The 24,624-nt window shown below is 39.5% G+C and overlaps 1 protein-coding gene across 8 annotated transcripts in view; it reads left to right on the plus strand.

The window, feature by feature from the left end:
• Nucleotides 1-24,624, plus strand: part of nrxn2a (neurexin 2a) — a 160,988-nt gene that overhangs the window by 123,633 nt on the left and 12,731 nt on the right. For 6 of the 8 annotated variants that reach the window (XR_009792612.1, XM_061804446.1, XM_061804453.1 and 3 more), the window contains 3 exons: nt 10,010-10,191; nt 21,664-21,835; nt 23,905-23,994. Coding sequence is in view for 7 of the 8 variants with exons in the window: in XM_061804446.1 (XP_061660430.1) it covers nt 10,010-10,191; nt 21,664-21,835; nt 23,905-23,994 (444 nt within the window). In the remaining variant the exon portion in view is untranslated. The remainder of the gene's footprint in view (nt 1-10,009; nt 10,192-21,663; nt 21,836-23,904; nt 23,995-24,624) is intronic. The other 2 variants (XM_061804450.1, XM_061804451.1) reach the window with 1 other exon arrangement.

The following is a 24,624-nucleotide window of genomic DNA, read 5'->3' on the forward strand; positions in this document are numbered from 1 at the left end:
GCCATTATTACCGACATGGTGTTGTGCAGAAGAGAAGGAAAACAAGCTTTGAATATTCTTGTTTTTTTTTTATTATAGCTCATATCAGAATTACTTTGGACAACTGACTGGCAAATGAATATAGATGTAAAATAAAGGGAGCATTTGACCATAATAAAATGGCACATTTGCTATAATGGAAAAGAAATCAAGCATAATGAATGCAAGAGCCGCATTCAAGAAAACACTATCACGTGTAAACAACGAGCTTTATATGTATATGAATCGTGCCAGCAGTGAAAGGACTCTTGAGTGTGAAATGAGTTTCTCCAAATAAATATGAACGATAAATGCAATCCATAGAGGAAAGTGCGTGTGCAAATTGGACAGAAAAGACGTGACAAGGTCATCACATCGTGTGGTTTTTGCCGCCAGTTTTAATTGCAAGGATCATGTTTTGCTTTTTTATTCTTCTAAAGCAGGATAGGTTGCATCTTCTGGTTGTGGCTTCAGCCTCTCAGTAGATGTGTGGGGGATGACTTCAACGTGACTGCATGAATATACTGGACGTGGTACAATTGGGAACGTGTAGAACTGACTTGAGGTGTTTTGCAGTTTTGCAGTCCAATGAGGGCATTCATAGTGGTCTGTTTATTGATATAGGAGTGTGGGAAGGTTGCAAGAACGTTTTATTCACGCACATTTTGATTTCTTCAACTTTTCTTGATAAGACAAAGAACACAAATAAAATTCATTAGATTTGGATGTGTGACCTCACCACCAGGGGGCAGTAGAATACAAAACTACACAAAGATGAAGAGTTTCACAACCAAGTGATTCAGTACAAAGCAGCTATAATCTTTTTTCTTCTTTTTTGCAGTGGATAAAGTGTAGTCACTTGTGAATGTTGTTCTATTGTCTATCTACAGTATATGTGGTGCTCCACTGTTTCTGTTCAAATATTCGTTGCTAAGAAATTCAGAAATTGTATTAATTCTGCATTGAATAATTCTGTAAGCTAACTAAACCATGATAAAATCGTGACCTCAAGAGTTTAAATCTTGGGTATTTTAAGTGAGTCATAAAGAAAATGCTTTTCTGATGTACTCAAGGGAAATATCTTGGGAGGTCTTGCATTTGCATTAGTGAGGTCCATTTCCTTTTGCTAATGGAAAGACGCATATCCCACATACACAGTCTTTTGCTATTTCAAGCCTGCAAGATGTACTGAGGAAAGTACTCAGTAGTAAAGGTCTGGCGATGGTTAAGGAGGTCCTTTCTCAGCACGCCTTTCTCCATTTTATCTTTTTTTTTTTTTTTTTTAGAATATTTGAATAAGCCATGATGATTCAGTTCAAAAATGAGTTGTAGTTGCTTTATGTTTCTTGTGCAACACAACACTTTTCTGCTGAGTCTAATTTGGATGTAGTTTTCTCCTTTTAGGAATATGTCAGAGTTTGTCCGAGCCTTCCACTTTCAGTCTGCTATGTACCTTATAATGCAGACGCTGTTTCAACAGTTCTCTTTGCTGTTTAAAAAGGCATTTAAAAAACATACTGGAGAAGCGTGTGATGGCTCGTGTTTCAGGCGATAGCCATCTCCCAAACCAAAGGTGGTGGGTACGCTCCTGTGCTGAAGCACCCGTGAGCAAGTTACTAAATCCACAATTGCTCCTGATGCTGCGTTGGTCATCAGTAGGTGAACAACGAGACGGGGTTAAAGCACTTTGAATACGGTATCTTGGCGGAAGAAAAGCGATACAAGTGAAAGCCCATTTACCATGTTTGTATCCTAGTTAGAGATTATTTATTTTGTCTTTTCCTTTGAAGGAAATTAGCTATGTTGCAGCAGCCACTTTATAGTCAAATACAAAAATCCCACATAAAAACAACAATAAAATAGGGAAGAAATAGTAAAGTATAAAATGCTGTATAAAAATCAGTGAGGCAAGCAGAGCCTCCTACGTTCTAATAAAAGTAAATATTAGATCCAAAGGGCCTTTATCAATTCCAGCACAGAATCTCAGTATTTTATCGGAGCCCAGCATTTTTATGGGGACCCAAACCATCTGCAAGTTAAACGGAGGAGTATGTTAACATGATTATAGAGGCCCATCTTTCGAGGAGTTCGCGTCCACCCATTTAGTCTGAGAGTTGACATATGTCACAGGTATGACCTTAAGCAATCATCCTCCCATTATGCACAACAAGGTCCGTGTAGCAGCCGCATCAACTTATGATATTTTCCACGGATCCCTTAATTGAAGACCCCTGTGTGCGTCAGCAAGGCCTGTTGCCACTTTCTTATTCGAACGCCATCATTTAAAGTGAATAGCATATGTCCTCTCAGTCAGGCTTCAGGCTGAACTATTCATTTTCATCATTTCACTGAGCCAAATTTAATAGAGCGTGAAAGAAATGGGCTTCAAATGTCATAAGTCAGATGACATATTCAGACTAAATATCTCTTCATAAATCTCAGCAGCCGAAAGAAATGCTCACAGTTTTGGAGTTTAATGCGAGTTTATATTCTTAATCGATCAACTTGTTTTTTTCCTCCCGATTAAATTCTGCGTTGCTCTGTTTTTCTGCATAATAACTCCACAGTGTACTATAAGCTATTTTGTCATTCCAACCCTGCTGGGGGCTGACAGGTCATTAGGCAAAGTGTTTTTTTTTTTTTAAACTCAACTGTATCCAGATCTGAAAATATACACTTGCATTTAATCTAAAAACTGTATTAAAAACGGAAGTGTATTGCAGTGCAATTCTCCACCACTCCAACCTCCAAAATAAAATATTTATAATTGATATGTATAATATATATGGGATGAAATCCTGCCGCAAGTGGTGGGGATCAAGTATCATGGGGTCTTGTTTATGAGTGAGGGAAGAATGCAACGAGAAATCGACAGGCGGATCGAAAGGGCAGCGTCTGCAGTCTCTTTTAGCAAAGAAGGAGCGAAGTCAAAAGGTGAGGCTCTCCATTTACCGGTTGATCTATGTTCCTACCCACACCCATGATCACGAGCTGTGGGCCGTGACCGAAAGAAGAAGATCCCGGATACAAGCGGCCGAAATGAGTTTCCTCCGCAAGGTGTCTGTGCTCTCCCTTAGCGAAAGGGTGAGAAACTCGATCATCAGGAGGGGCTCAGTGTCGAGCTGCTGCCGTTCCTCCGCATTGAGAGGAGCCAGATGAGGTAGCTGGGGCATCTGATCCGGATGCCTCCCAGACGCCTCCCTTGTGAGGTGTTCCAGTTATGTACCACCAGAAGGAGACCCCGGCGTTGACCAAGGACACGCTGGAGAGACTATGTCTCTTGGCTGGCCTGGGAACACCTCGAGATCACCCAGGAAGGAATGGATGAAGTGGCTGGGGCAAGGGAAGTCTGGGTGTCCCTGCTAAAGCTACTGTCCCCGCGAGCCAACCTCGGCCTTGGATGGAAATAATTTATATCATATAATAGTGTTAAATTTATAGCTTTCTGACATTGTCCATCAAAACTGAGTCTTATTATTGTTAAAACGTATCTTCATAAGCTTGTGCAAGTGTGACTAATAAAGTTTAGGCTGTCTTCATTTAGCTAAGATACATCTGATACAGAACAGAACTCTCATAGTACATCACCAAACAGAAATGTCCCCAAAAGTTAAGCATGTGTATTGAAATAATGATAATCACAAATCTATCAGTTCAGTGTAAGGGCCTGTTTCCATGAAAGCAAATATAATATTCTCCTAAATGAATGGCAACAAGGGGCCACATGGATTAATTTTTAGGCTTTGCCAACTCGTTGATGAGCATTTATTTGTTGCGCATGTCACTGGACGTCACTGGAATAGATCGACGAACAAAGTTCCATTATTTGTAATAAGTAGATAAGCATTGAGGACCAAATAAATGGAATTGAATCTACACTAATGCGCCACAGCACAGCGGTTGGGAATGACTGACTTAATGAAGTCTTTAGTAATGATTAAAATGTTCCAAAGTGATGATTTTTTTATTTTTTTTTGGGCGGGGGGTTATTTTTGTTCAGTATTGTTCATTATTAACTATAAGTAAAACATTTGTACAATACTGGGCTGGCTCATTTGAGCTGCAGGAATCCTCCCGTTCTTTTTGTTAGTGATCCTTTTTTTTTTTTTTTTCATTTCGCATCAAACAGTGAGGCATGATGCAAATTACCACCAGCGTGCGCAGCCTATCGCTCATTGCCTCGTCTTTTGTGCACTCAGTAGGCTGAAAGCACAAAGAAGAGAGGACGGAACGTTTTTGAGTGGGTAGTCAATGCAACGTGACACAGAAACACATCCATAATGTTACAGCGAGTGCGCACATAACCAGCAAGACATTCAGGCGCGCGTGATTTGAGGAAATTATTTAGAGCATGATGGTTCCTGTGGAATGCAGATGGATCTATCACTCGATGAGTCTTCTGACCTGCGTGATGTTAGACAGCAAGGCATGGTTGTCCTGATCTCAAGATTGGATTGGGATGCATTGGATGTGTCGGAGCGCTCTTTAGTGTGCGCATTTGTTTTATCAATTTTTTGGTATTTACCTCCCCCAAGCCCAAAGGCGAGCACTTGTGTTTCGATCGCTGTTTTTTGGTTTCTCAGTTGAATTATAATGGAACCTTATGGATGGGACAGAGTTCAAGGGTCTTGAATTTCACCCTAATGGGATGAATCAAGAGATGCTCATGTATATTGGCTAAGTACTGTATGTTGAAAACACAAGAAATGCATCTCTGGTAATCGGAGCAATTCCAGTACGATACAATCTGGCATAATGAAAGAAAATACATTTAGGATATGAGAAGATAAAACTATGGAGAGGCACTGGGTTATGAAAGGGTACCAATAATTTTGTCGTGCTGATACTATGACAATTGTGGAAATGTCATGTGTCGAGTAGCACGATTAGTGCCATTAATCTGATACACTGACAGTTGTGCAAATGGTGCAGGGGGCGTGTACGTGGCCAGTGTCAATCAACAGTAGTTATGAAAATAGGGCAGCGATGAAGTTACAACATTGAGTACAATAATAGTGTAATAATGTCCTATCTGCAACATTGGTAAAACAATTGGCCAAATGCGTCACACTTGTCCAAGAGCATTCTTCAGAGAATTCTCGACTATTTCACTCAAGGATATGTCCACGGAATTAAGATTTTGGACGGAGCAGGACGCAATGTCAGAGTAACAGTCAAACGTTGACGATCGATGCAAAAAAGTTTGACGCCTCACAAACGTCATATTGGAATCCAACAGGATAAAATAGTGTAATCGTACTGCGCATGTAAAGCAGAGTGACTACTTTTTACTTGCAAAGATCATGAGTAATATCATCGTAGTCTTTATAAGTGAGTGGGTGTATTCATTTGACCTGGCTCGTAATGGAACCCAGTGCTCTGTCTTAAAAGTCTGATGTGATATAAATGAGCAAATAGACATTTCTCTTGCATGACATGGCGCATTTAGTATCACTAACCTGACTCTTCGGCATAAAACATGACACACTTCATTCAGCAGGTCAGTGATACACTAACAAAGTGAAAGTTTTTGTCCTGCAATGTATAAAGCACTGATAATAATTCAATCAAACTCAGAGAAGTTACTTCTCCCTCACTTACCTTCGAACATACAGCCTTGTGTTTGTTTATATTGTCCATATTTAATTGTACATGGGGTCTTCCGCAAGCCTTAATCCATCGTAGACACGTCAACTGTGTTTTAGGCTTTGGAAAATGAATCAAGCGGGCCCCTTGTAACCTAGCAGGATATCTTTCATCAGAATTGCACGTTCCCCAAGCGCATCTGACGACCATTTTCTTCGTAACATTAACTTTTCCAAGCGCACGCTACTGAAAACCAGCATTGCTTGTGGGACATTGTGGCGAAAGGGGCGTGTCAATGCAGGGGTAAAAACAATGCGGCTATCTGATTGGCTATTATTGTACGAGTGACTGACAGGTTGTGCATGAGTAGAAATGTGTGATTTTTGTTTAGTTTCATGTTTTAATGTATATGTGCCTTACAATGTATTAGTCTTCCCAGCCTCAGGACCCTGAGTTAGGATAAGCAGTCTAGTAGATGGATGGATATTTGATGATTGAAGCTGTAATTAATTGAAATCCCCACTAGGTATTAGAACTTTTTATTGTGTTCATTGTGTTCTTTTAGTCACTTCATGAATTGGGAAAGAAAGTAGGTGATGCCAGTGGGATACAGTGTCGATGACTACTTTGTTGTTATTATTTGTAATATACACGAAAATAGTAGTGTTATGAGTATTAAATGGGCAAATAGAGCACTGTGACATTCACTGGCCTTGAGAGATGAAAATCTGTGGCACTGATGGCACTGAGAGAGAGCGACACAAAGCGAGGAGAGCTGCGTCATCATATGAGAGAAATGTGACTTTTGTAGTGATTGTCCTCATCAAGACTTGTTTAGCATCGGTTTCATATGATTAATATCTACTGCAGACGGAGACTTGGCAAAAGGAGACCCGACAAACAGGCAGGGAGTCTTGTAACGCTTTCCACGTTAAGTTAGAAATTACTGTCTCGGCTCGTCGATTCATCACTTAAATGGGTGTGCTTGAAAGTGATTAAGATGTTGTTGTTTTGAAATTTTAGATGTACAATAGGATTACAATGTGCCATCAATATCAACTCTGTGCAAGTGCTCCTCTGCAATTTTCATATCCATCCATCCTTTCTCATTGCCAATCGTTGTGTGTATGCTTTCAAATTTGTTCCAATCCATGACGACGGTTGCTAGTCATTTACTGTGGAGTCGTTGTGACGATAAGCAATAATTTTCCTGGGCTATGCTTTTAAATTGTAAGATTGATATTTGCTGCTAAACGTTCCACTTGCAAGTGGCTTGTCGTCTCGGGATTTAGTACTTCAATCAGGCAAACCGTCACTGTGTCTTTCTCACGAATCAAGTCAAACAGATGCTTTGAAACGATGAGGTTTTTAAAATGCAGTCAGCATAAAAGATTTACTGCCTTTGTTCCAGACTGATGGTTACTTCTTAAATATGACCTCAAGAATTTTAGAATTAGGTCATAAGGGTTGCTAATTTCCCTATGAATGAGGAAAAAATTATTAAGCATCGTAAGAATTACTTTGGCCTTAAAACAAATACTTGTTGTCAAACTTCCTGTGGTTACAAACCTTTTCTATTCCTGGCATGGCTGAAAAACAGTTTGTTTTTAATATATCTGTGCTGCCAGTAAAAGTAATGGAGTATTTTTGCATGACAAAAGAAAATTGTCAATAATTCATGCATCATCAAACAGTATCCTTATAAAACTTTTAACTGTATTGTCCATTTTTAAGTAGCATGACCTTGACATCTTGTGATGTGTACAGCAATGTCTTAATTGCTGGACTCCAAACTTTTTAGAACACCTTCAGTCAAATTATGAACTGTACAGCTTTGGAGGCATTTGACTTCGGAAGTTTCAGACTACATTAAATAATTTTTTAAATGCCTGAATATATATAGATTTCTTTCAAAGTACATTATTTTTCTAAACCCTTTCATTTAAGTAATATCATATTCATGCAATTATTACTGACATATGTGTTATTTTTTTGTATGGCCAAGTACAACACTGACAGTACAAAAGTAAATTTAAATGACTTGCTTGTTTTTAATTATTATCAAAGCATTTAGATATTAAATTGAGATTATATTGTTGCTCTTAATTGAACTTAAATAAAAATCAATTTTTTTGTCCTAACCATAGTATTTATCTACTTGCCCTCGCAGGAATGTAAGCATGTGTGAATAATTCTAAGCAAACCAAAGTAAAAAAAAAAAAAAAAAAAAGACTAAAATAAAAAGAATAGAAAAGTGATTTCACTGAAAAGAAAGAAAGGAGGGCAGAGTGTGGCCACGGCCACATGTAGATTACATTCAGTCCAAGAAAGAAAGCCATTAAGCTCACTTACTGCGACTCCATCATGTAACTAATGTCACAGACTCACATTTGCCTGCAAATCCGTGATATTAATTTAGATTAATGGGTAAGGGAGAAAAAAAACACACACAGTGTGTGAACCAGCCCTTTAATTAAATTCAAAGTCCTCACATAGTCATTTTCATGCCTTTGGAGGTCTTTAAGTATCGGGCTACAGTTAGCTCGTATCAATAAGGAACCTTTGGAGCAACTCGCCGTCACACCGCGCTGAAGGGTACTTAAATCTTTCATGCTGTGAATTGGGTCTTCAATTAGGTCTCGAGTGTTTCCCCGTGCTTCGCTTTATTGATTCCCTGTTTGAAAAATATCCATCTGACCGACCTAAATGCTAAATGCCTAAGAGCTCGAACATAATAACATGCATTTCTGTTGTACTATCTGAATATTTCTGTGGCGCGCCGCTTTCACATCACACTGCCACGGCGAGGACATCCATGTCGCCTCGTGTTTGCCGCCAGCCCCTCAGATCTAAGCTCTCCCAAAAGTGTATCACTCATCCACCACCAGCCCACCCCCACCATTTCAGCCTCCTGAAAAATAACTTGCTCTGGTGTGAAAATGTGTTTATCATTAAACTTTATAGCACTATTACAATATTCCAAATATTTATCTCTGTCTGTCTCCATCTTATTAGAATACAGTGAAGTAAGGACACAGAAGAAAACCTGGAAATTATTTTCCTGTGGCCTCCCTTTACACCAGATTTGGATGGCATCGCCGTCCAACTATTTCCAAATCTGAAAAGAGCATGTATAATATGCACTGTCTCGATGGTTCCGATAAAATTAAAAAAGATGAAAGAAAGCCTGCTTTTTCAATTCAACCAGTAATACAGAGGGTAAAATAAGAAGTGCACCACAAATAATACTGTTGGTGCATGAGTGAGGTAGTTAAAGACAGCAACATTTTTGCATGGATAATAGGATAAGCGTGACGGAAGATGAATGAATGAATGAGTATGAGGTACAAAAACGACAGTCATGTTTTAAACCCAAACTAAAAGCAACCCTAAGTACAGTACTTCTGTTTGCACCAACTGTGAAAAAGCTAGTTAAAACAATTAAAAGCTGGTGGCAACTTGACACTGTAACAAATTGAGAAAATATGCTTGCTATTACCACACAATTATAAAATTGCCCTAACAGCATTAAGTCAAGATTGTGTTAAAAATCATCACACTTTCGACGTGTAAAAATGAACCCCAGCCAACTGCTCACAACCTGTAAATGAAAAAAATAACACCAATGTGTCAGAACAAATAAATCCTGCTGAGTACGGAGCAATAACATTTCTTTGGCTTGCACCTGTTGGGTAATATTTGCACAGATGGATGAAACACACTTTCAAACCTTGACTCTCAGAACTCTGAGGCATGTGTGCTAACCACTATTGCATCGTCCTGTGTGTCCATCCATTTTCCGAGCTGCTTATCCTCACAGGGGTGACGAGAATGTTGGAGCCTATCCTAACTAACTTTGGGCAGGAGGCCGGTTACACCCTGAACTGGTTGCCAGCCAATCGCAGGGGCACTTCGAGGCAATCGACCAACCGCAGTCACAATCACACCTCGGGGCAATTTAAAGTGTCTAATTAATGTTGCATGATTTTGGGTTGTGGGAGGAATCACAGAATGCGGGGGGAAAACCCACGCAGGCACGGGGAGAACATGCAAACTCCACAGGCGGGTCCGGGATTTGAACTGTGAGGCTCATGCCCTAATGAGACGCTCCACCGTTCCACCTCATCCTGTCCACTGTCAGTCAAAACAGATCATTATTATGTTTTGGGGTTTTTTTCAATACCAATCTCGGGAGTTTGAGGCGGTGCGCTCACTGTTGTGGCTGGTAAATTTGTAAATTGGTAGGCGGTAAAGCACCTGCTGGAGCTCACCTTATGTTGTTGCAAGAAAAACACACAGTCCAAATAGTTGTGCTTGAGGATGTCAGACTGAAAGAACCAAACAAAGGGAAGGTGCTGGGGGTACAGAAACGGTGTTGTTTACACGTCTCTCTTCCCACCTGCAGCTGGAACAACATACATCTTCGGGAAAGGAGGAGCGCTCATCACATTCACCTGGGCCCCCAATGAGCGGCCGAGTACCCGGGCCGACCGGCTCGCCGTGGGCTTCAGCAGCCTGCAGAAGGACGCTATTTTGGTGCGCGTGGAGAGCACCCACGGGCTCGGAGACTATCTTCAGCTCCACATAGTAAGTGCTTAGATAAGATTTTTTTACTCACAAAGTCGCGTTTATTCATCAGTAGTCTTGCTGGTGGAACATTTGGCCGTGGCGGTGACGAAGAGCGTTACGCAATGTGGATGTCAAGAACGCAATGTATATACTGTATGTGAATCCATTTCTACTTATAATTTTGGTTTTATTTTCCAAATACACAACTGTGAGTGGCGTACAAATGAACCATCGTCTCCACCTAGAAAACAAAGCTTGCTTGTTAAGCACTGATATTTAATAATTCAATGCAGGGTCTGAGCTTAGCCCATGAGTCTGAGTTTATCACCTGATATAAACAAGACATTGTAGAATAGAATGTGTTGTTGCACAATTAAATTAATAGACCAAAAAACCTGACAATATTGAACATACACAAAACTGAATCTGAATCAAACCTCAAATGCTAAGACCAAACAATATTACCAAATATATTCTATTCACACATTTCTTCTTCTTAAGATTGCGATCTTAAAGCCCAAGTGTCATGCCTATAAACATTCAAAAATGAATATTGTAATGAAAAATACATACTACATTATTCTCTTCAATGTCTATATGAAATAATAAATATGAGCCGAGAGCACGTCATCCATGCGTAAAGTTGCGGAAGTCTCATTCGATATTCAAGTGGTAGCCATAATGGCTGCATCTTCTGTCCGTGATGTATCCACACCTACCTGTAATCTGGAACCCACAAAGCTCTCATCCTTTGCACCTGTGCAATCCATTTTTCACGATGAACTGGTCTTTTGGAGTGTGTATGAAGAGCGAATCCATCCTCCCGAGTGTTCAAGCAATATCCAGCAATACAACAACCAGGCATTTTGGCTAACACGAAGGAACAATGTGCTACTTTCCAGCACGTAAAACTAATATAAACGTACGAGACCGCTTGAGTGCGCTACTGCCCCGTACATCACTTCCTCCTTCTTCTTGAAAACAAATCCCTCGAGAGGATTTTCACGCATGGGTCCATACTGCCGTTTTTTCATTATTAACATACTAAAAATCATGCATTTCATGACAGTGAACCATTAATTTAGTTTGGACTTAATGTGGTGTACTTAATACATGAATACATCTGTATAAAACTTCTTCTCCTGAATCTGAGATTTCACTTCCTGATGGAGCCTCCTCTCCGTAACCCCTGAATAGACCTTATCAAGGATGCTATGGAGTGTGGCACCCCCCTGCAGTTGGAACACACCCTATATGTCTTCTGTCTTTAAAAGTGGGACAACCACCGAGTCTGCCCCTGATGTGCACGCCATGGAACAGACATGTATAAATCAACACAAACAAACACCATACACACCCCATAGGAACACTTGGCAGATGTATTCCAACACCTGGGGGCCTGCTACGATTATTTTTTTTTTTTTGATAAAGTTGCAATTGCAGTCGTCCCACAAGTCCAAATGTTTTATTGCATGTCTTTTTTTTTATCTTTTTTTTTTATTTTATTTTTTGCTACAACCTCTGTCAACCCAAGCTGTGCCATCGCCACAGCTCTAGTTTGACAACACGCTTACGCCATGGATTTGTATTTTGTGATCAAATTAACCCATCCATCATGGCTAATAGCAAACACAAGGCTGATGATCATGGCAGTGCTGGGGAGCAGCAAGCAATCTCAGTGTAAAACGAAGGTTGCCATAATTAGGAAATTAGATTGTGGCGAAAAGATGGCGAATGTGGCATGTTTGTACAACATGAATCTGTCTGGCTCCACAAAATAGAGGCTCCGGCCGGCTACTTTGTTTGGCAAGCTCCATGGAGAAAAAGTGCCCATGTTTGGAAGCATCAGCCAGGAATAGAGACAGCACTCTCCAATCCCTCCTCCCCTTTCGCTTCTTCCTCATCCTCCTCCCCCGCCACATCAGATTCAATCCCCCTCGTTCGGACAACATCAGTCGGTAACGATTTGTAAGTTTATTCATTTTTCAGCGGGTCACGAAGCGTGTCAGTTTGCACCACGTGTTGTTTATTGGCGCAGCAGTAAGTGCCAACAAAAAAAAAAGGAAGCAGAAAAGTTCCAAACAGACTGAAGGAAATAATTGAGAAGGAGGCTTTCAATACAAAAGTGGCCAAACAACAACTTGCAAAAATAAAAAAAATCAAGATATGAGCAATCTTCTGATTCCTAACTTTTTTGAAAGTAGACTAGCGTCGGTATTTCAGTGACGTCAAACTTGCATTAACAGGTGCCTAGAAAATGTCGATATAGCAGCATTCCAATATCGATATTACCGCTGTCTGATAAAGCGTTATCATAACTGAGAAAGACAATCGCACGCGACCACAACAAAGCAACAAGGTTTTGTTTTTTTTCTCATGATAAAGTATAGCGGCTGTTGGCGAAACAAGCGACACCTCAGCAGCTGTCATCAAGTGTGTCTGTTCCGGAGGGAAATCAGCCTTTTTAGTACGTAGCCGCAGGACAGATGTGGCGTGATGGAAACCAAAGGAGAGAGCTGTCAAACGTCTGCGAATGGTGTAATAATTAAAATCACAGCTGCTTAATGTGGCTCTCAGTCCAGTGCATATTTTAATACTGGATGCTTTTACTGAATCCCTTTCATAATCACACGGTCACTGTTTTATATCACCAGTTTTTAAGATGTACATATTGCTCCGTTTCTGGCATTCGACGGGGCTTCTCCTGAATGTTGCAGAAACATTTGACACTTTTTTTTTCCCGAGATCAAGACTTCAACTACTGTATATGCAACACTTCCCGCTTTCCATTTTCCCGTTCTTCTTGCAGCTGCCAACTATTGCACTCACACACTTTGACACACTGACACATTATTAAATGCTTAGACAGCGAAGGAGTTCACGGAGGACGCGGTTCCTCTCGCAAAGCACTCTGATACAATAGATAGCAATCATATCCCTCATTGCTCGAGTAGCTTTGGTCAAAGGCACTCAATTCAGGAGAAAGAGTTGAAAATGGGGAAGGGAACATGTGATATGAGTTAGGGTTAAGCCGAACGTTGTACTTCCCCTGGGCACAATTGAAATCAGGGAAGATTTTACTTAGTGAATGCAATAGGAGTAAATCCGGTTCAGTTAAAAGTCTTTCTCTCATTGTTATCTATTCAATACCTTCCTCCCGTGTTTTGTAATTTACTCGTGTAACTTCAAGCAAAAATGATACGCAATCAACCACTACAAATTCACAATAACTGAGAACGTGCGCCGGGTTCTGTGTATCGTTGTTCCGATTGACATTTTTTTATACGAATTCAGAGCTTTTTTTAAGATTTTAATCGAAGTCGAGATTTTTTTTTTCCTGAACTGGGTTAATGTTGGGGGAATGGTAATACTAATGTGTACACTGCAGGGGGGCCAATAGTAGGTACAGTGGTACCAAGCTCTTCACGGGGGTTAGGGGGCAGGCCCAACTGCAAATAGCTAAAGTCCATGACTAATTGGCGGCCATGACAATTCTATTAGGGGGAAAAAAGTCTAATAACCAAACATCATTTTCCTTAAAAAAAAAATGGTGGTTGGTCCTCCAAAACTAAAATAAATTCAAAGAAAATCTCTAAATATGTAAATCCAGCTGTGCCAAACCATGAATGTGGGGGGAATATTGTATAGAGCTCGTGCACGTGACGTCACCATTTTCACGGCGCCATATTGCCGGTCAAAAAGAGCTGCTCAACAGAATGGGGGATATTGAACCCGAGCAGAATATTCACAATGCCCGAGACATGTTGTGCTGTTGGATGTTACAACAGACGAGACAGATATTCAGAGGTTATTGTATAGAATACCAGCTGAAAGGACGAGAAAAGATCGATGGATTTCGGCAATTAAATGTGATGGGTGGTGCCCTACCAAATGCACACAACTGGGTAGCGATCACTTCATTTCAGGTAGGAATTATTCTTCTTGATCTCAAATTCCCAAGAAGTATTTATAATGCCAAGTTGGCTCATTTGAGAACAATGCGTTTAAAAAAAAAAAGAAAAAAATGACAGGGAGTCATCTCCAATATACATGGATGTATGTTGCGGTCACACGTTAAACTTCGGTAAACCTCTCCTCGACAGACATTTTTTTTTAATATGCATTGCTCTCAAATGATTCCAATGTGTATTTAAAAAAAGAAAATAAACCGGTCATACAGAGGTTTACATAGATTAACGTGTGGCCGCAACACGCTTCCGTGTACAGGGCAGAAGCCTATCCCAGCGGTTTATTTGAGAGAACAATGCATATTTTTAAAAAAATATCTGTCACGGAGAGGTTTACCGAAGTTTAACGTGTGGCTGCAACACGCTTCATGTATGCAGAAGCCGACTCACTGTCTTTTTTTCCCCAATCATAGTTAATAAATGCGAGTTTGGGCAAAACCAAGGGTCATCTATCTAAATATTGGGAATATGTATTTAAAAAAATCTGAGTGGCTCTATCACTATGTGGGATTTATTCTTGATTGAGAAAAGATCCAGCAATGAAGTATTTGTATACGTCCAGACTTTTCTACGTTTTCAAACTCATCTGTGTAAATATCGACGACTTACTCACCAGATACATGTGTAGATCCACTTGTCCAAGACAAGCGGAAGCCAGTTAACAGTCCAATTTCTTATCGGCGAAAACATCGACTTCGGCATTAAATATGGGTCCTCTATGCCAAGTGTCTCTTATTTTTTCACCTACCTTCGTTTATTATCACCTTCTAAATGTTTAATGGTATCAGACAAAACTCTTGGCACTGTGCTATAAGACATATTTTTCCTTCATCTCAACGGACTTAGCATTGATGAATGCTTTGTTTGACCAGCAATATTGCCAGTCACGTGATTTCTGTGACATGGGTGGACGAGCTCTATACACTTTTTAAAAGAACTTCTTTAGTGAGGAAGGATAGGATACAATCAAGCATGTATGAAAGGAAAGAAAGAGGGAAGGAAGAAAGGGACTCACTCAGTTCCACTTTTGGAGTCTCAAATCCGTCAACAAACACACACACTCATACTTGAACTTAAAAACTTATCGCACTGGCCTTGAAAAACTCATTTGAAATGTTAAGCCTTGTTTGAAACCCTACCCTTGGCTAGAAACCCCATTTTGGAACTTTATTGAAAATGCCGCTTCACTGTAGTGAGTGTTAGTTAGATAGCGGGCAGATGTATAATCAGAGGGTGTCAACATTGTCATGTTACAGAGCCGCCTGTAAGATCCTTGTGAATGTTCATAATACAACCGTTTTTATACATATTTATTTATTTAAAGCATCATGTCCTTTCCTGATTTTGCATTTCACGAAAGGGGCTGATATGTCTGCCCTCTTTGTTTCTCTCGCTCAGCTCCTGCCTTCTATTTGTATTTGGAGTCGTCCTTTCCAAAGTTTGGTAGACAACTGAAGTTGCGCTGCCATGCTTGAAGACATACTTTTTTATTTTAAATGCATAAAACACCGGGAACACAATACCTTCAGATAGAATTTCTTCTTAAAGTGTCGAGACTGCTTTGATCACTGAAGAAAGCACGACAATACAACGATAGTGTACATAATTGTGCATGGGGAATTTGGAATACTTTCTTTCATCTCTGAGAAATGAGCTTTGCTTGGTCACGATTGGGATTAAAAGAACATTCAAAATTGCTTTTATTTACCGGGTTCGCTATGTTAGCCATATTATCAAAGCTGTATGTTGAATATGAAGAGAGAGAGTAATTTAGTGTTCCATTGGGAATACAAGAGATCAAACTGCGATGGATTGCCCCCACCACTGATGTAGACTTGCAGTAAGAAAGATAGTCGTGGGCCTTTTACTGTACATGGCATTAAATGTCATTTAAAAGGTGTTCTAGTTGCAGGTGTATGTAATAATCAAATAGTGTGCAATGTCGTCCTTACACCGTTATAAACATCAGGCCAAAATGGAAGCCACAGGCAAGGGGATGCATTCAGTGCAAACGCAAGCACAGTCAACATGAACCGAGAGGTTCTTGTGAAAGCAAACTGCAGACATCAAGTGGCTTTTCATGTCAGACCTCCGATCGGCCGGTTCAAGTAGATTCTTGCAGAGAAATGGGAGCAAATGAATCTCAAAAGCAACAGACCTCTCTTTTGACCGCTTGGACAAGAATGTGGTAGTTTTACATCGCCAGCACTCGAAAGGTCCTTTGGGACTTGTTTTTTAATCTGAGTGAGTTTAGGCAAAAAGAAAAATGCCCAACCTAGGAGATGTAATTAAGGGCTAGATGTGACCATGATTGCTTGCTTTTCAACTAACGTTACCAACCAACATTAGAAAATACAAATAAATACCCAAACTAATCAATCCTAGACAAGTCTCCCTTGATTGATTGAATTCTTGACATTCAATCATACAGTCCAGCCCTGTAACTGCAGCTTCTGCTGCCAGATTTCAGGCATGTGCATGGACTCCAAGTGGATTAAAAAAAAGTGCCCTTTTTGTTGGGCGTTTTTTTTTCTTCATTCATCAATATTAAAATAACAACAATAATGTACTCATCGATTCCACTCACTGTTTTGATATTTGAAGGGTATTTAATTGAGGCCTTGACAGAATTGTACATATGCTTCCTCCCATTTTATTTGATTTTGGGTTAATCAGAGGCCCTTTAAACAGTGGCAGGTGAATGCACTTGTGGAACCATAATATCTCATTGGTATTTTTAATTTCCTCTCTCTAAAAAGAATTAATTGTGTCATTCATATTATATGTTAACTAATTCTGGAACAAAGTTTAGATGGTGTCAATTTTGTATGTCCGAAAAACCCGACATTTAGTTTAAATCGTCACCTGCTTTGTTAATAGGTGTATTATTGACTGTGTTTATGGAGCTAACAGAAATAAATCCACAATTTAAATATATAATATAGTTTTTTCTTCATACTATGAATAATTTTAGTGATAGGTGCCCCTTTTTTTTTTAGCTTGAACACCTAAAAATGTTTGTGCATTTGCCTGCTGCAGCTAGTGGATCAATAATTCTTGTATCCAGTTCCAGTTTCTACAATCTACATTGTGTGCAGCACCAGAGGATTGTTACATTGCTGTAGCGTGCCATTCGCTTTTGTAATGTGTAACGGCATGTCAGTCATCGGTGTTTGTACAGAGACTTTGTGCCTGTCACCGTGTGGGACACCCCTCTGAAGAAAAGATGCAAGGTGGGGAGCAGAAATATAATAATGTAATAGAAACGCCCAGGGCAGCCATGATAGATGTAGAAACACGCACACACACACAATATATATATATATATATATATATATATATATATAAATCTTTTTCCGGTGCTTATTGAGTGGTTGGATCGAGAAATTCGATCGATAGCCAACATCAAAAATTGAGAATTACTATGCAGTGTGGGGCTGCAACAATACAGGTGGTGGGATGGACAAAGACTCATTTCAGTGTTTACCAGTCCCAATTTTTAATTAGCGCGAGGAGACTAAACAGGATTTAGATTGTGGCTTTCACAAATCAGCAGAGCTGATCTCACTCTGGCTAGATCCATGTTTGTCCTGAACACTTCAGTGAAGGTGAGCTTTAACGCTTAGCAACGTTAGGAAAGGCTTGTTACATACATGCGTACATTGTAATGTATGAAACATAATCCAGTTTTCACCTCAAATAGGAGATCTGCGTGGTAATAACCCCATTGTAAACTGGTAATATCAGCTGACTCTCACCATGTAGCCCGCTATCCATCCTTGAGGTTAATGTTAAGGAAATCAGTGCTGTTTCAACGAAAATGAGATAATCTGTCAAATTATTCTGGGTCATTACATGAAACAGTCCCGGTTTTATTTCCATTTGACTTCGCACGTAGTTAGGCGGGGAGAGATGTTTGAATTATGTAAGGATCATTGTTGTTTATGTCATGATATTGTGTCTGCAAACTAACAAGGAGCAATCAGAGTAACCCCACCACACTTTTTAAAATATCAGTTAGATGAAAATGTTTTTACTAGATGACCTAATACAATGTATGTGAGTCATTCCATCCCTCACAACCAACTTGATTTGATACACACGATAAATTCATTTGGAACGTCTAGAGTTTGTTGAACTGTAGCTGGTAACCTAAATTCGTGTTCAAATTGGACTTTGAACATCCCTCTCTATGTGCCATAAGAAACACGTGATTTCCATTACATGGTTTTAAAAAAAAATACCAGCATATCTCTATTGTCTGTACTTAAACATGCACTGAGGATACTTAAATTCTCTTTGAACTTGAACTTTGTGAGAGCTCATACATGGAAGTGATTGTTGTAAAAGGGAAAAAAAGAACAGTAAATACTTTCATATTCACTGAGGAATGCCGAGCTCTCATGCAATATGCATGTTTGTACGACTTGAGATAATAATACCACTTTCTGAAAAGAACACAAGTACTCTCGTGTAAAAGAAGAAGTCTTTTCGAGATAAAATTGTGATTTTTAAACCCATTTCTGGAGAGGCCCAAAGAGGTATAAACATTCGTTAATAGGCTCTATCATCTTTTAAACAAATACCCACCCAATATTAATATCACTTAGTTGGACAAAGTAAATGCCTTCAAAAATGTCCTCTGACACCACCTATCTCTCCCTACGTTGCATCGTGACGGCTTCTTCATACGAGCTCAACCCAGAGTCACGACTTCAAGCTTTTAATATACATAATGGGATGTTAGATGTCTTTGAAGACACTTAAAACTTTCATATGTAACACCAGCCATGTCAGCATGAATAATTATTTCACATTCGAAAGGGTTCCAGTTGGATTTTACGTATGATTAGAGGGTGAGCGAAGCTTTAAGACAGCTTTCATATCCCACCACAGCCTCAGCAGTAGCAGCAAATACCTCGGAGGCAAGAAGAGACATTTCTTTCTACATATTCAGGCAGTCATTCAATTTTCAGGAGGATGAAGGAGGGGGAATGATCTAATATGGCACAAATCGTAGAATAAGCTTGGGAGCAACTGCGCTGATGTGACAACAAAACAGGAAAAAATATAAAGCACGATGCGGGGTCTAAGATACTGTATGTACACCTTGTCTGTAAACCCAGTAAATATTGCACTTTTGATGTGCCACAGAGAACTAGCGTATTTTCTTTACAGCAAAACACTCCACCCACTCGATTTGCCTACACTTCCTCTGTCTTGTTGACGGTGCCACACTGCAGCTGGAGATGGAAGAAAGCCCTGCAGCCACTGCATATCTTATTCCACTCATCTGAAAGACAAAAGACATATGCTGGCTGAAACTTCCTTATTATAATGATTATTAATCATGTGCACGACATAGAACTGTGCACAACTGACATTCCTATTATAGTCATGTCTCTGCCTGTCAACGGTCCTCCCTAATGAACTGTTAGCATACTGCTGGATTTTTTCACATGCAACAAAATACATACGTTGGACACTACGTATATTCAGTCCGCCTGGACAGTGTAACTAGATCCACATGATAAGGTATCATCAATCCAGTGGTACAGTGTTAATATACATTTCAAAGTGATATTTTTTTTTTGGGGGGGGGGGTTCAGCAACATTTTTTTATGTCTAATTGGGACATATTTGGAAGCCAGTTTCTGTTCTGCATTTTTGTGTGGAGCGTATCGCAGGGCCATCACTAATTTGACCTTGTATAGCAGTCTGGGTGTGCACAGGACACAGACACATGGACTCTTTGCTACCAGTGCCCCCAAAAGGCTATCTTGGGAAACAGCATTGACCTTTGCAGAAGGTTGTCAGTAGCAGACAGAGGCAAGAAGACAGGGGGAAGTGTGTACTGTGTGCGTGTGTGTAGGTGTGTGAGTGTGTTTTTGTGTGCGTGTGAATGTGTGTCTTGTAGTTGGTCAAGCAAAGGAGGAACAGCAGGATTGTGTCAGGAGAGATGCACATCAGGCAACCTGAGCTGGCAGCTGAGAGGAAACGATTCTGAACCCCATAGAAAGAGCTTAACATACTGGCCGCGTCACAAATGATATCCTTTCACCGGCCCAACAAGGTTTCGGTCTCGACACCCATCATGAAGCCAAAGGAGAGCTTTTGCCACATACTCTATACATGCTGTATTGTGTTCTGTTTGGAGTGAGAAGGGATAGAGAATACCTAAGGTTTTTCACGCGTTCTTTCTTATACAAAGAAAAACCACTACAGCGACTTAAATTACATTTTGTGGACAGGTGCAGTTTTGCAAAAAAGGGACCAGTCAGCGACAATTGTCTTTGTTTGCTCCAGGGTTCCCAAAGCGATTGTGAAGTGAAATTGACTTGAGGCCACTGCCTTAGCTAACGTGTGGTCATTAGGTTAAGTCACAGAAATAAACATTTGTCTGATCATTTTGACGTGCGACTGACTTTGTTACGGCTGAATGTGTACTGATAATAGACCACTAAATTAAAGTGTGACTTTAAAATAAAACAGTTTGATCTTGTTAACTGATTATAGATTGCAGTCGAGAAGTTGAGGGAGTGAATGAGTCAATGAGTGAGATATTAGAAAATGTTAGAGTGATGATTAAATTTACTGTTCAGATGATGATGCGTTTTTCTAGTTGAAGTTGACATTGTAAAGCAAGAAAAAGTGAAAATCATCTATCTTTGATGCAGCACAGAAAATGAAAGAAGTTTCACAACTGCCAAATGTGAAAAATGGGCAAGTAGGAAATTAGTGCAAAATCAAACTATTGTGTCTGCTGTTATTTCTGATTGATCTCAAACCACACCCCGGTCAACTGTCAGTCAAAAACTATACTGTAGATACTGTAAAAGTACATCCATCAACTTTCAAAATGATGGTAGCTTACTTGACTTAAAATCGCTTTCGGATGTTCATCTTCAAAATTGAACAGTAACTGTGGACACAAGCCAATTTACACCAACTACGTTACCGGGCAGCTCAAGTTCTTATGTAGTGAGGGAGGCGCGACCCATGCCAGACTCCCAAGCGCCATTTCAGAATAAATTGTGAAAAACAGTTTCACACCATAGTGACACCATATACTATGACATAGTTTTCAGCCCTTGCACATTTAAAACAATTATATTCATACAACAGATCAGAATCATCTTTATTTGCTAAGCATGTCAAAACCACAAATGGAATTTATCTATGATAGTTAGAGCTGTTCTACTATGACACTAGACAGCCAAAAAAAGTCTGACAACCACATCTTCATACTGCACGCAATGCCGCCAACAGAAAAAAATACGAGATGAAAAGAATGTACTTTTGGGAATAAATTAATGCAATTTCATGGAACAAAAATTTGAATTTAGGTTTGTTCATGTCGGTCAGTATTTCTGATAGCGTTTAGGACAGAAGACCTTCGTGTCCTCATGCTGCGTTGTTCGCATACCGCCTAACAAACAGACATCAAGAGGATTTCCGCCCCAATATGTGTTTTTCACATCCTTAACGGCGGTGTGCGTTATCCATTCGTTGTCATCTGCAGGATCAAGGCAAAATCGGTGTCATCTTCAACGTGGGGACCGATGACATCACCATTGATGAGCCTGCTGTCATGGTAAATGACGGCAAGTACCATGTTGTACGCTTCACACGCAGCGGTGGCAATGCCACGCTCCAGGTGGACAACTATCCGGTCATTGAGCGCTACCCTCCAGGTAAGACTAACGACAGCAACTGTGTGCTAAATGAAGGCAAACCCATTACATGTTGGCCTCAAGATCAATCTCTGAATGACTGGAGGTTTGAATTCAGCTCTCCCTGTTCTGCATCACTCTCAAAGTATCTATTAAGTTGTCACCCGCATATCCATAGTGGACCTTTCATGTTGCATAAACAATCATAATGTGACACTGATACACTCGTCTGAAGCTGTGTTGCTAAGTATATCACGCTGTTAAAGGATTTTTATCAGCAGGTGTCATTGCTGCTATTGTTTTTCCCCCTCTTGTAGATAAGTAAACATGTTCATATGGAGTACATGAAAAGCTGCTATTTTCTCTTCACCCCTATTCTAAAATTCAATTTTTACATTAGTTTACGACTCGTGTAGTTGAGGTTGTGCAGTGCGCAACACAAAACCTACTTAATGAGGTCCAGCAAACCTCGTCATGCCGTCCACGTCTGCTGTCTTTGTGCTCAAAAAGATTAATTGATACTCTTGCAAAGGAATCTAATGGAAAAAATGTTATGAGTAGCTTGACATTTTGTTATTGACTCAATCTCCATCTACATGAATGCACAGGATACAAACCTGGAGAGAATATATTCGTCAAAACCTTATTTTAAACCCAAAAGGGATTAAGGTTCTCCCGCCTGTGTACTTGCACATCTAATTTGCATGCAGATTGAAAAGGAAAAAAAGCAAACTGTGTTGATGTAATCACGGCTGGCTGCTCTTTAACCTGCTCTGAACGCAGTCGACCTTCTTCAGAGCAGGTGCAGCAGCAGGCACTCCACGAGGAAGTTCCCTCTCTGCCTTCAGCTGCTAGTGAAAATATGCACAAAAATACACCCTTTGCTTCTACTTTAGCAATCAATATTTGTATTACATGACTGAAATGACTATATTTACCCAGCATAAACACTTTTAGCTGATTTGCTGTATAAGAAAGTTTGAACACAGTGTGACTTAAACTGTCATGTATCGTGCATCCTCTTCCATGTTACACCATAATCTTAATCCTATTTACTGTATATGTTCATTACACGCCCACTGCTGACGACATTGGATGACTTTGGCCTGTTCAAATTTTTATGTATGCATATATTCGTTCATGTGTGGGTTCATATTTCCCGTCATACTTTGAATCTTTATTTATTTTGACTCACAACTCGTAATGTGTAAATTAACTCACCTCCAGAATAAATTACCTCATTTTATATATATAATTATGTGCTCTGCTGTCACTGTCCAACAAAAAGCATGTTTACTTTTTTTTTAATAGAAATCAAAATTATATTTCTTTTTTTAATAATAAAGGAAAACTATATCTATTGTAATGGTGCTTTTTTTGGACAGTAATAAATCAGTTATGTGATTTTTCACATTGGTGTAGTCAGAATATAGTCTTTCAGTCTTTATTACAATGTTAACATCTGAGATATGAGTGTTTAAAATGTGATTTCCTTTTCATCAGAATTTAGTAGGAAATCATGCTTTAAGGCTAACCGTAACAATAGTTTGAAGAAAAACTTTTTTTTTTTTTTTTTCAAAAATGACATTTTGAATTGTGAAAATACTGCAATTTCTATTCCAACAGTGGAAGTATTCTCGTAAAATTGGAGCATACTTGTTTTTTTTTTCATTTCCTACTAAATTCTCCATGCTGAATTATCACTGAAACTGATGTTGGATTCAGCTTGGATTTCATGTCTGACTTTTTGAATGTGTCATTTTTTTGTTCTATCTGCTTTTGTTATTATGTCTGGATTTTCATGATGCTAGCTCAATTAACCATTTCTTTATTCAAAGTATATAAACTTTTTTTTTCCTGTGCTAAAAACAGCTAATCAATACTAACTAGTGTAGCTATAACCAGCCTAAACTTGAATTCTCTAACTGTTGCTCTTAAAAATCAAATAACTAGTCAGTAAAGATACGTTTAACTGAGAGATGCTTAACCAACTTGTTAAAGGTGTTAGCCTTCATAACTCTGTTTCTAACCCTGTGATCTTTCAGCTTGCAGACGTTAACCTTTAACCTGTCTCTCCAAATTCTCTGAAGGACACTATGATAATGAGCGACTGGCTATTGCTAGGCAAAGAATCCCGTACAGACTCGGTCGGGTAGTTGACGAGTGGCTACTCGATAAAGGTAAAAAAAACAGAATTGATTGGTTAATTAATCCTTGAACTAACTAGTGATTAACTTCCCCCCTCCCAACGAGAGGCGCAGCACCACAAGACAATTGTGACAAGGATCCTATTATCCAGACGTGTAACTACCCTACCACCAATTTGATTGGACGTCGTAATGTCTGCTACTAATAAAGAGCAGAAAAACATAAATCTGAAAAAATGCCACCGAATATTGAAGTTTTCCTTCCTTGTCACCCTTGCACCTTGTGGACCAGCTGAACCCTTAAACAGATTTTAAACCAACAGACTAAAAACACATAACCCATACCCTGGTCTTGATCGCCCCTCTTAACCACTGCCATTAACTTACGAAGGAGCATTTGGGCTACAGCGAAAAGAAGAAAAGAAAAAAAAAGACACTACACGAGAAGAAAGTTGTACATCTTCGTGAATAAAGTTGTAATTATGAGATCGATGCAGAACTATATTGAAACAAAATTGGGATTTTTGAAGTCATTTCTATTTGAGAACAGAGAACAATGTCATAATATTATGGGAAGAATTGTATAGTACAATAATGTACAAGATGATTATAATAAAGTAAAATATGACTATAACAATCAATATATAGAGAAAAAAATGTTTA

Source organism: Syngnathoides biaculeatus, chromosome 18 (genome assembly GCF_019802595.1).
Source record: "Syngnathoides biaculeatus isolate LvHL_M chromosome 18, ASM1980259v1, whole genome shotgun sequence".
Classification (NCBI taxonomy): Eukaryota; Metazoa; Chordata; class Actinopteri; order Syngnathiformes; family Syngnathidae; genus Syngnathoides; species Syngnathoides biaculeatus.